General features: G+C 43.6%; 1 protein-coding gene across 3 annotated transcripts; it reads left to right on the top strand.

Moving 5' to 3' along the window:
• The first annotated feature begins 1,608 nt into the window (after positions 1-1,608).
• Positions 1,609-9,542, top strand: slc39a5 (solute carrier family 39 member 5). 3 transcript variants are annotated; one of them, XM_036534284.1, is made up of 12 exons: positions 1,609-1,628; positions 3,883-4,093; positions 4,681-4,877; positions 5,111-5,318; positions 5,814-5,991; positions 6,460-6,629; positions 6,976-7,101; positions 7,328-7,409; positions 7,655-7,825; positions 8,040-8,120; positions 8,640-8,830; positions 9,091-9,542. In XM_036534284.1, the coding sequence occupies exons 2-12, from the start codon at positions 3,884-3,886 to the stop codon at positions 9,238-9,240; spliced, it is 1,764 nt and encodes a 587-aa protein (XP_036390177.1). In that variant the 5' UTR covers positions 1,609-1,628; position 3,883; the 3' UTR covers positions 9,241-9,542. The 3 variants fall into 3 exon arrangements, with proteins under 3 accessions (XP_036390177.1, XP_036390175.1, XP_036390178.1); XM_036534282.1 differs by lacking the exon at positions 1,609-1,628 and adding an exon at positions 2,702-2,779; XM_036534285.1 differs by lacking the exon at positions 1,609-1,628 and adding an exon at positions 2,702-2,779 and having other exon boundaries at positions 5,114-5,318.
• Positions 9,543-12,733: the final 3,191 nt, after the last annotated feature.

Here is a 12,733-nt window from a genome sequence, read left to right on the forward strand (position 1 = left end):
TGTAGTGTTCGGGATACCTGTGCACAGTTTTTGTTTCCCGGTTTGTGTCTAACCTTTGCTTATGCTGCCATGTAATGAATAAAATTTAAAAGAATATATCCAGCTAGCTATCTTTTATGTTTGTATGTTATCAATCATATCTAGCCAAAACACGTTTGAAAAACGCGAACGAGGAAATGATGATCATTCAGCATACTCCAGTAAGAAGAGGAGACGATATAACTAGCTAGGTGACAGGTAAAGAGTGTTGCCTTTCCACTTCTGTGATTGGCCCAGGCATCTCGTCTGTCTAGACCAATCGGTGAGCAAGCCTGCTACAGAACATTGAGTACAAACTAATTCACCTTGAGGAACTTCGTAGAGAATAGATACATAGAATTTACACTCAACCACTACCAGTGAATGAGAACACTCATCGAATAAACCTAAGCAACATATTTATAAATGGTTGATGAGTTTCGAAGTGCTCGGTAATGTCGGTAACGGTATTCTGAAAAAAATAAAACAAGTGATTCTGAACAAACTGGATTGATGACATCCGTCTGATTTGAATCTGTGATCATCTTGTTGTATTCTGTATATCATAAACGATGAATGATTATGAAGTGTTGGACAAAAATAAACTCGAGTTGACTCGTAACAGCTGTTTTAGACCACTGGCAGTTGTACCCTGTAAAGAGTATAAGAGACATAAATCCTTGCCACAATTGCTTTGGTACAGGTTGTAGGCTACATTCTGTTGTGATGAACGTCAATGAACCTCACCCTGAAGATACAACCCTGTTAATCTGAATTTAATTGATCCAGACTCCATGGAATACGTATTTCGTTACATTATTGTCATTTAGCAGACGCTCTATTCCAGAGCGATTTACACAGTGCATCTAATGAAGTGGCATGAAAAGTTGCACAAACAGGACACCACTAACCACACATGAACAAGCATCAGTGCCAAATATAGACCTGAGATCACAAATGTCCGTCTAAACTGACATGCAGGTGCAAAGCAATATGCACGATTTAAGGACTCGTATGATTCCAAATATAATGTTACCACATACCACACGCATGCAAGTAAACATCCACACACCTAATTACATAAAACTAAAAAAAATAAAAAATAAAATAAAATATGCTTCCTCATATCTAACTGCACATAAAAGAGAAAAGATTACGCTTGGGTAGGGGGGCTGAGGTGTACGTAGCCTGAAGAGGTGGGTCTTCAGACTACGACAAAAGACCGCTATTTTCATCCTGTGCTACTACATTACATTGAACAGGCTCACATTAAATTCAGTAACACTTTATGGCTCCAGTGTGCATGACTGTGTATGCCAAAGCCCAACACCATGACAGGGAACGGACTACACACACTCGCATGCAGTATTTTTATTTATTGATTGATTACTTTATATCACAGGGACAACATACATTAATGAGCGTTGCTGTAAATGTGCCAGAGTTGAGCAAAATGGCACATTGCCATCTCTAACCCCGAGTCTCCAGTGGGGGGAGCTGCGGAGGCAGGGGTGGGAGCACCTCCATACCTTTGACATACCTGCGTCATTCCACCTTGCAGGTGTCATCCCTGTCACCACTATCTTCGAGAGGCAGCAACAGCGTGTACAGTAGGTAACCAGATTTATATTATGCCATTAAAATAAAAGGCGAAATATCTAAAGTATTTTACTACATAGAACATGTTATCACCCATCATTTACGTATTTTAATTTTTTTAAATTGTGTCAATGCATTAAAAGTTTCCTAACCCTCAAGATATATCCTTTTGGATTGCAACTGTAAGGGATTAGTCAAATCTACATTTAGCTCCATGTAAAACTAAAACTAAACTTTCCTCCCATTACCATGTAGCCTACTCCTCTGTATACGCATGGTTTGTTTAAGCTTTGTAGGTGTAACTGGTCAGCTGGACCTATCTGATTTGCCCCTCGCTAAACCTGTCATGTGACCATTAAACATTTACAATTTGCGATTACGATTGAGTGTGTTACAGACCATCCGCTAATTTGTCACGTGTTTTTTTTTTTTTTTTTGCCTCCGTACGGGTTCATTAGGGATGTGATGGTTTGTTATATGCAAAAATCTCATTTCTACTCACTCCTTAACAGGCTTACCTTAAACATATCAAGACCACTGACCCCCAGTGTTTTTGGTAATTTGCATACAGTGTCAGCCTGGACAGTCTAAACTCCATACCACGCCGAAAACGGAACGAGATTGATATGGTGGAAATCTCTTAGATAAGGAGAGAGGTGTCCTACCTATCTGAACCTATCAACCCGAAGGAGCTTTATGGGTTGATTAGTTGTTTATCTCCTCTGTGAATACAGAAAAGGCTCATTTCAAACGAGTTGTCCGTTCGCGCATAGAAAAATAACCGTTTACCTCCTGGTAGTCAGTGACACCTCACATAAATACTGGCCTTTTGGGGTTGTGCAGGCAGGCAGGTAATGCACGTTTAGGGCACAGTTTGAGCGCCGAAGGGTCGTTGCACGTGTGTGTCTGTGAGATAAGGGACAGGGAAGTAAATAGTGTAAATATTCAATGCATTATACGACTTGGGATTTGATTTATCAATTGCCTGCTTAAGCCAAATGTTTACGAACCTTTTTGTCTGTGTATTATTAACTTCGAAAACCACAAGCCAGTTCTACCTACACGTAAACAAAGTTCACATTCAGCGTTTGAGAATGCTGCCTTTACGGATTGTTTGAGCTGTCCATCAACTGCCGTCGCTTGTGAAATTGCTATATTTAAGGTAAGCCTTTTATTTTCCCCTAGTGTCACATTTACGTCAACAATTCACCGTACGTGTCTGCTAATTAGTCAAATTCAGCTACAAGCACAGCCCGTTTTTACTGAACTGATTTACTTGGCTCCATGTACGGAAATAGCTTACTGCGAACACAAATGCTGACTACTTTCCCATGCAGACGTTTATAATGAATTAGTTGACAATATTGTCTTGCAACTTCTTGTTTAAATACCATGTTGTAGTCATTAGCGTTTAATTGGTAATGTCTGCACAACCCAGTTCAAACATTCTAAAACCAAAAGATTATGATATAGTCCGATGTTTGCAACCTAGACTTTTCATTTAAGCAATAAAGTAATACGATTGTAGTCCTTGCCTTAAATTACAACGGTAGTTCAAATGGAACCGTTTGGGAAACTCGCTACTGGTTACGTATTTGTTATGTAAACATAAAGCAATCCCAACCTAATCGTACTTAATTATATGTAAAGCAATCAGTTTTACTTCTTCAGTCAACTGAATATTTGTCCATTAAAATTTTGGATCTTTCCAGTAAACTGAAATTGACGCGCTTTGACCGTCCCAACGCCGAAAAAATAATAATCGGATAACTCCACGAATAGAAATCTCCTTGATTAATCCAGTGAATAAAATATACGTAGGTATAACACTCCGTTCATTTAATCTCTCTTGCCCGAATAAACAAATCACTCTCTTCTCAGTTTTAATTCAGAGAAACCAATGCATTTCCAGAGTAATCCATGTGGCCACGCGTTCATGAATGTGCTGGCGCTCTCACTAACAGATATGGTGCCACGAGGCTCCAGTCTAACATAAAAAAGGTACCCAGTTCGAAAGCACCTATTGTATTGAATAACTCTGACCTAATAGTTGACTGTAAAAAAACTGGAAAGTTTTCAGCGCTACATCATTTAGAGCTGAAAATCAAAGTTAGTCCATTCCTGTCATTCCAGTATCTTTGCTACTAATAATTGTTTTGAAAAAACCCGCCTTTTATATTTAACACAGCATCTGGTATAGGAATAGCTCTGAACCCCGTTATTTATACCGAGAACTTTGTGCTAATATGCTGTATTTCCATTTAGGATGACAGTGGCCTGGAGTGGTAGAATGGTCTTCTGGCTGTGCGTGCTGATAGCGCTGTGCTTTGAGATAAACACGAGCTGGAGTCTACAGGTGGCCGTTCATGCCGCAGAGGTGGACAAGCAGCAATGGAATGAGAAGCCGGGGATATTTAATAGCAGCAAGGCAGAGCATTTAGGACTAGAACACTTGGAGGAGGCATTTGAGGAACAGGTAAGGACTATGTATAACCAGCTGGACTGGTTATACATAGTATACATATACACCTGCATGGTCTAATGGTTGGAGAACTGGTATTATCTCAGGTAGGATGACTGTGGCACCAGAAGAAAGTACTTTACCTGAATTGCGACAGTAAGCATCTGGCTGTAGTGAATGGATAAGCCATGTAAATTGCACCAGATAAGGGCATGTGCAATAAACCAATAAAAAGAGAATAAAGATTTGCATACTCACAGTTCCTTTATAATACTGTCTTGGAGTTTTTATTTTTGACAATGTTACCATGTTAGTATCTTAAGTAATGAAAATGAACAGACACTGAAAATGTGCAGCACATTGGGCCATATTAATTTGGATTAACTAACCCAAAGTAAGATTTGTCTAAGTAAGCATTCTTGGGGGGGGGGGGGGTCATTTGGTTGCAGATGTACCCCCTGCAGGGTAACAAATCCATCGCTCAGGGGTACTCAGATTGTATGCTTCCTGTTCTGCAGCAGTGTCCATCCGTTAAAATGGTTTCGTTTCTGGCCAACCGCGTGTTTGCTTTCTCCGCTCCCCTGTCTCTGTGCCGTCGGCAGGGCTATTACCTGCAGAGGCTGTTTCTGCAGTACGGGGAGAACGGGACGCTGACCTTCGGCGGGCTGCAGAAGCTCCTGGGCAGCCTGGGTCTGGGCGAGGTCAGCGTGCTGGAGATCAGCCACCAGGGCCTGAGGCAAACCTCCCTCTCCTCCCAGCACCTGCACGCCCATGAGAGCCAGCCGCCACATCCCGAGAGGTGAGAGACGCCCCAGTCATTTTACCTTGCACTGCATGTCGATAAATAGCATAGGAAGGACTTGTTTGCTAATCACTCAGTGGCATGTCGCATGCTCTTTTGTGGGGAGTAGATATATTTACATCAGGATTATGTATTTCACTGGCAGCTAAAGGGCTAGAAACCTAGTAACCCAGCTAAAGGGCTAGTAACCGTTAGAAGTGTTTGCCGACCCTCTGAATTTCCTCTGGCAGCAGCTGGCAGGATGGGACCGTTTGGGAGAAAAGGACCGCAGACAACACCAAAAATGCCCATACCAGCGGTGGACCTCTGACTGGTGTAAATGAGGGAGTGGATCACCCCGGGTTACCCTCTGTCCCCCATCTCCAGCCGGGCCAAAGGCAGTTTGGGAAGCCTTCCCTTGTGCTGGATCACCCCATGAAGAACCACCTGCATGGCAATGTGTGTAGTGTCTAATCCATCTGAAAATCAGCAGTGTGTAAAATGTGCAAAGTCCGCACCTGTTATCTCAGTCATATCTGTGGCGAAGGTTGATGGTTGACTTTCAATTACATGTTGCCTCCTAAAAGACCTGGTTGTTCTTTAACTTGACACGTTATTTTAGAAATATGTCTTATATATTATTCAAAGTCCTTCAGGGAAGGTGAAAAGGGCAAACATGAGTCTTTATTAGCAGCTAACAGCTATATTAGCCCTTTTACGTTCACATATTGACCTTAGACAGTAATGCATTATTGAGTCTTTAAAGCAGCTTTTGTGAGTACAATTTTATTACTCAGATAATGCCAAAGCAATGCCTGAGCTTTCTGCACTGTCTGCATTGTGTAAAACTGATTAATTCTTCTGCTTCACATCATTGGATTAATGTTATATGTAGCTTGAAAACTGATGTAAACTCACAATATCTTCTGTCTCCCCTTTCTTTTTTACTCCCAGTGTCTGAATGTCAGTCAGCTCCTGTGGAACTTCGGCCTAGGAAAAGCTTCCCATATCACCCCTGCACACTTCACCTTCCTGTGCCCCGCCCTACTCTACCAGATTGACAGCGGGGTCTGTCTGCGGCACCCCGAGGGACGGGGGCAAGAGGCAGGAAGGGGCGAGTCTTTCCTTAAAGGTGGGGTGAGCTTTTTAGTCATTTTAAGAGCATTATAGTACTGCCTGTTACTGTAATGTATAGTAACAGACATTCAGTGGCTTAACTTCAACATTATAATAATTGTGCCATTTCTATGGGACAGAGATGTCATTTTTTCTGTCATTTCCTGGAGCATGCATATACAAATGCATGGGTGAAGTTATCTCATTTGAGAGGCTTTATTAGCTGTATTTTAGATCAGTGTGCAACAGTAAAAAAAAAAAGGTGCTACAACAGTGTATCCTTCAACATATACACTTGAACAAGGAGACAAATAGTTGAAATTCCTGTGCTGGAGTCATACCCATTTGTTAGGCAAATAATTACCCTCTGATGTGCACTCATCAGTTAACAGGGACATTGCATGCTGTATGTATCACAGTGGTCATATCAGTTCTGGCGTTTCGATGTTCTGCATTGATAAAGGCATGTTCTCTCTTTCTGCAGCTCTGGGGTGGGGTTCCCTGGCTCTGGTGGTGATTAGTTTGCCCTCCTTGCTAGCCCTGGGTCTTATACCCCTCCTGCCCCCGGCCCGCCTCCATACCCTCCTTTGCCCGATGGCGGCCCTGGCCGTGGGCACACTGTGTGGCGATGCCCTGCTGCATCTCCTGCCTCATGTAGGTACCCAGCCTGCCAGAGGAGCAGGTGGCCATTCTCTACAGAAACCTCACACCGCAGTGTACATGATACGCTATTCTATAAATCTGCATTCTGTAAATGTAGGTTTTCCCATTTCCACCTCCATATCTGAAAACACTCCCAGAGAAGGAGAGTTTGAGCTTTTCCTTTTTAAGTCCAAAATAAAACAAACCAGTGTTGGAGCTTTGCAGTCACCGGGGTCTCATGGGACTTGACTGTCTTATGTTTAGCCACCACATATTGATTCCAATGGCTGTCCTTGCAGTACCGGAGCTGCCCTGAAACACACGCTCCATAGACAGCAGTATGTTTTCTGTGCTGCAGACGAGGCCAGGATTGCATTCTGAGTCAGAGCAGCGGGATTCTGTGCTGAAAGGCCTCAGCGTGCTCGGCGGCCTCTACCTGCTCTTCCTGGTGGAGAGCATTTTAGGGCTGCGGCGCCACTCTAAGGTGAGGAGGGGAACTGCAGAGAAGAGGAAGATATTTCAGGAGAATTCTCTCTGTGATTTAACACTGTGTCTTTTTTGTGATTAAATAAATACAGTCTTACTTAACTCTGGTTAAACAGTGGTTTAATGTGGCAAGGGTAATTGACCTTAACTTTATGATTAAATATTTTGACAATACCACCTGGTCTTACCCTCACACAGACACTTAAGACTTTTTGTCTTGTCAGAGGAGGGTCAAGAGGAAGCAGAAGGGTTCCTCCAGTGCAGACCGGGATGGAGACCCAGAGAAGGAGCTGACTGCATTAGAAGGTGAGTGCTTGTGAAGGGGGCATACTCAGTTGAACTTTATAGGAGCATGAGGCTCAGTCCATTGTTTCTTGTTGAAATTGTGGCCAAATTCTCCGCTGCATGTACAGAAAGTGCCTAATGATGGAATAATCAGACAGACGGATCATGCACACATACAAATATGTATCATACTGAAGCAAGCAGTGTCTGTCTAGAGTGAAACTTGAGAGTGAAAATGTCTGAGTTCACTCCCTCTTATTCTGCAGGTACGACCCCTCTAGAGGAAACTCAGCACTCTGATGATCTAAACACAGTGGAGCATGGACACGGTCATTCCCACAGCCACCCGGCCCAGGGGAATGCTGGGATGGGCAGCCTGGTGTGGATGGTGGTCATGGGGGATGGAATCCACAATCTCACTGATGGGCTGGCTATCGGTGAGCGTGTGCAGGGATCCCACTATTCAAGTGTGGTTTTAAAGGATTATACCTTCTCCCAGGCAAACATACTATCAGATGAAGAAATGGTGCACCCAATGCTGAACAGTTTCAGTCATTCCTATCCTATTAAAGCAGGTATATCTGCTGTGTCAAGGACCCTTCTGTCAATATCAGGTATGTGAGGTAACAGCCTTTTCTCTGTCCCTTGCAGGAGCGGCTTTCTCTCAGAGTCTGGCGGGGGGTCTGAGCACCACTGTGGCTGTCTTCTGTCATGAGCTCCCCCATGAACTGGGTACACAAGCCCCCTCTTCTGTACACCATCATTATTATTTCTGTTGTTATAGTTTAAAGACATTTAGTTGATGTGCTTGTCCAGGGAGACTTGTAACACATCAGACAATAATGAACCGTACAAACTGTATTTCATATGAAGTCAAGAAAAAGTGTATCACAATGAAAAATTAAATAATTTACTTGCTGAATTTGTTAAAATGAAGAGACAGATCATTTAAATGCAATTAAAAAAAAATGCAAAAAAGTCTTTAAAAAACAGGCCTAAGAAATAACCGAAAGCCAACAGCAAAATGAGTGAAAAGCTTTAAATGTGACATGAAAAGCAGAGATAGGAATGGAGAAAGCACAGAAGCACTAGAGGCAGAGGTGATGGGTTATGAAGGAGATGGCCGAATGCTAGCCCTCAGGAGACCCTGACAGCCTCTGACACCCATCACACTCTCGCTTTACACAGTGCTGCACAGGCATCTCTTTGATTTTGCTCTGATCTCAGGTCAGCGCCTCCCCTTGTCTCTAGGTGACCTGGCGGTTTTGCTGGGAGCGGGCTGGCCCGTGCGCCGGCTGCTGCTGTTCAGCGGGATCTCAGCTGCGCTGGGCCTCGTGGGCCTGCTAGGGGGCGCTGTCCTGGGGCACCACTCCGCCTCGCTGTCGCCCTGGATCTTGGCGCTCACCGCCGGGGTCTTCCTCTACGTGGCGCTCGCTGACATTGTGAGTATGAGGAGCTCGGTGCACATGCTGCTGGTTGATGATAAAACGCTCACGTCCCTATGGGTTTCCATGGCTGGACCTGTTGTGTGCTGTGCTGGTGATGCAGGTGAACGTTCGCCACCATACACTCATACATAGACAAAAGGACACACACATAGGAGACCCCTGACTGAGCCACGCGGTTTACACAAGCTTTGCGCACAGCTAGCTTTGTGGCTCTGAAATGAGCCTGTTGAGCGTCATCGTCTCCTCCTCCGCAGGTGCCCGAGATGCTGCACGGAGACCCCGGCCCAACGCGACCTCTGACCCGCTTCCTCCTGCAGAACCTGGGCCTGCTGACGGGAGGCGGTATCATGCTGTGCATCGCGCTCTTTGAGGAGGACATCGCCTTCAACCTTGGGGACGTCTGAGCGAGGAGAGGGAGGGGCTGGGAGCGTAAAGCCGCAGCTGAACTCTGTCCTGCCAGGAGCGCCAGCCATGATGCGCCCTGGTGACTTTGCCCCATTTCAATTGGCTGGGTCCCATTTTAGGGACGTCAAGCCTTCTTAACACTGCACCACTGTGGAGACACTGTGTGGGGAATCTCCACTGGTGTCATGGATCTCTGTAAAGTTCTCTTAAGGGCTTGTATAAGAACAGCCAAAGACAAAGAGTGAACCAGTATTTTGGGAATGAATTCACAGCGTCTGTAAAAACAGGACATGTTCCCACCCTCCAGGCCTGCAGGTGTTGCATACTGCCACATGTTGCATGCTGCATGAGCAGGTCGGTTGACTTACTGCAGTAATCTTTGTGTCCATTGATACCTTGTGCTGAGAAGTCACATCATCTGGATCCATTGATCAACTGGAAGGACTGTGTATACTGTCTTTGCCTTTGATCTCTAGGGTTACTGTGCTTATGTGAAACGAGTGGCTCAGGCTGTTATTGTGAAATGATATGATTTATGTATCCATGTAGATATTCACATGGACCTGCTGGAAATCTTGTACACGGTAGTGTAATTCCATGGTAATTTCCACAAGTGCACAAGGAGATGCTATGTTGATGAAGTCTTTTGAATATCCTTTAATTTTGTGTCTTTAAAGTATGCTGTAAAAAAAAAAAAAATCAATCCCATGTATAGAATCTCAAACATTTACATTGAAGGAAAGAACACTTTTCTTAATCTTTTAGATACCATTTATAATGCTGAGTTCTGTATTGGACCTATGAGATGAGCTGTGCTGTGCTCTTAGTGGCATGAGGAGCTGTTGCGTGTTAGATGTTTGTAAAATTCCCACCTGGGAGTGGATTTCACTTTGTGATGTTATCCTCAGGCATGCTTAATTCAGGTAAATGCAGGCATGACAAGAATGGTGCTGTGTAGCATATTTATTCTGTTGCGCTCCAAACATTGTTGAAAGTGCTTTTTCACAATCACCTGAAGATGGTCGAAAAAATACAAACTGAATACAGCTACTACTGGTTGCATTTTGCTTTTCTGGATAGAACACACCAGGTTCTCATCAAAACCCAGGCTGTGGAAAACTATTACTTTATTACATGGGTCACTTGTTTGGTCACTTGTGAATGAGACTGTTGGCATGACATTTCCTTAAGGTTCTCTGGGTTTTTTTCAGATCCAGATTCAGGTTCAGAACCACTGCTGTAGTGATTAAACACAGACATCGATTTACATAAGAGCAGACAGAAAAAAAGTCAGACAGCAATGGATATTAAGCAATAGCACTTTATTTAAACATAACCAATTCTAAGCCACAATACTGAATAACAAGACTCATTGGCTGCAGCATACATTGTATAAAACTGATCAAGGTTGAATGCCTAGGTTCATACGGTTTTCTTTTAATGTCAGAAAGACCAATGCAGATTTTTTTTTTCCTCAAATCATGAATGTTTTATTTTTTTTTAAATACATGTATGTAACATCCTTCTGTAACAAATAACCATTTACTAGCTCACACAATGAGTTAACAAGGCAAAGTGCTTTCAGGATTGCATTGTCACATAAAGTCATGAATGGCTTGAGGGCATTTTTTTTATTTTTTTAGGGGTTGGGTTGGGGTGGGGGTTTCCTTTTCGGGGAGGAAGGAGGGGCGGAAAGTGAGATGGGAGGGTGTCTGCACAGACCCGCGCCCCGCCCCCCTCCCCTCCATCACTGCAAACCACATCTCAGCTTCAGCTTCAACTAGAAAAAGGAGGTGGTGGGGGGGGTGGGCAGTCGATAATGCAATTCTCATCTCTAAGGACTGGATTGGTGTTTCCAAAGGCGTAAGGCTGGATAAGACGAAAGTTCCCTTCATACAGAACAGATGTGCACTACCCCCCACCCCCTCCCTCCCCCAAGTCCACCAGCTTAAATAAAACCCATTTGTTGCTTTTGTACCAAAGTCAGATACGCACACAAACGCACTCACGCGCTATCATACACCATGAGATCTGTAAACTCGTATTGAGACGGTATGGCTCAACCTGAACGCATATACACACATTAGAATGTAAAGAAAGTGTTCAAAAAAAAAAAAAAAATTTGGGTGTCTTGGAAAAATATGTTGAATGAGAATGTTGTAAATGCCAATGTCTAGTACTTTGTATTACTTAAATGGGAGAGAACAAAACAAAAATAAAAGTGCACCACAAGGTTAATTTCATGTATATGCTACCATTGAACGGTAAAGGAAATTATTATCATAATACAGTTTGGCTTCACATTCCAGTGGTATTATATATAGATAGATATATATTTATGCTTTTATAAATATTTCCATGTTGAACACACATACACACACAAAAATCAAGCATACTTTTTTTTCTTCCTATTCCAACTGACAATGGTAAAATGATATTTTTCATACATAGATTTCTATGTCACTAAAACAGGTGGATATCAGCTGGATACATTACGCTGTAACATATGGAGGTAGGAATAATACTTCTACTAACGATAACAATAATGACCAAGATTGTAATAATTCCACTAATAGGATTAGGTTTACAGCATTTGAATTGTGGAAGGTGTATGTGTTCTCTGACTGGTCTTTTTTTTTTTCATTCCTATGGTTTAGAGATGGAGAGATGCGATTGGTCCTGCTACAGTCTCAGGGCCTGAACACATGCTGGTGAAGGCCTTCCTTACACTTGATAGAACAGCTGTATTAGCAGATATGTCTATGAGGTAATCAGGGATGAGTAAGACACCCTGTTTTGAACATACACACATATACGCTATGGGTGCTGCCCTTGTACAGCTCTTCAACAGCAGTTCAGGGTTGTTTGATCAATCCCCCCCCCCCCCCCCCCCCCCCAAATTGTGAATATTGCGCCTGACGGACAAGTCCAGTCACTATCGGGGGGTTTCCCCGTTTCCAGACGAGCCTAAAATATTAAAATTAAAAGCAGAAAATATGAAGCAGCCTCACTCCAGGGATGGCCAAAACCCAGAGGGGGCTTCCTTGGCACCCCTCCTGCCCTCAGACAAGGGCTTGACGCAGTACCCTAACCACTCCCTTACTATGAGGTCCGTTTGTACTCTCCTAAATGAGCCGCTCAGAATCTGACCAGTTGTCCTTCATCCATCATTCAAGATGCCATTCTAAATGCCTGCTGGAAGGCTGGCACCACACTGGACCTGCGGCAGGCCACAGCTCTGGCAGGGTCCACAGCTTCACCAGAATGATGTCACTGAACATGCTCTCTGCTACCGTGCAAGTAAATCTAAGCATCATGTGCGACAAAAAAGATATCAGCAAAGGTCCACAAACTACATGGTGTGTGCAATCACCCCCTGCTCCCGTATTGCGAGTCGATGGAACACAAACCATGCGAAAATGCACTGTTAAATGGCCTACTGTGACAGCAAATTATGTGCAGCTGAACAGGCCTCGGAGTCTGCAGCCAGGT

This window comes from Megalops cyprinoides, chromosome 7 (assembly GCF_013368585.1).
Source record: "Megalops cyprinoides isolate fMegCyp1 chromosome 7, fMegCyp1.pri, whole genome shotgun sequence".
NCBI classification, from domain to species: domain Eukaryota; kingdom Metazoa; phylum Chordata; class Actinopteri; order Elopiformes; family Megalopidae; genus Megalops; species Megalops cyprinoides.

Excerpts from the sequence above, each read along its gene's own strand:
- slc39a5 (XM_036534284.1), top strand. The coding sequence starts at position 3,884 with ATGACAGTGGCCTGGAGTGGTAGAATGGTCTTCTGGCTGTGCGTGCTG. Across the intron at positions 7,102-7,327 it reads GGCTGCGGCGCCACTCTAAG|AGGAGGGTCAAGAGGAAGCA; the intron begins GTGAGGAGGGGA and ends TTGTCTTGTCAG. Across the intron at positions 8,121-8,639 it reads TGAGCTCCCCCATGAACTGG|GTGACCTGGCGGTTTTGCTG; the intron begins GTACACAAGCCC and ends CCTTGTCTCTAG.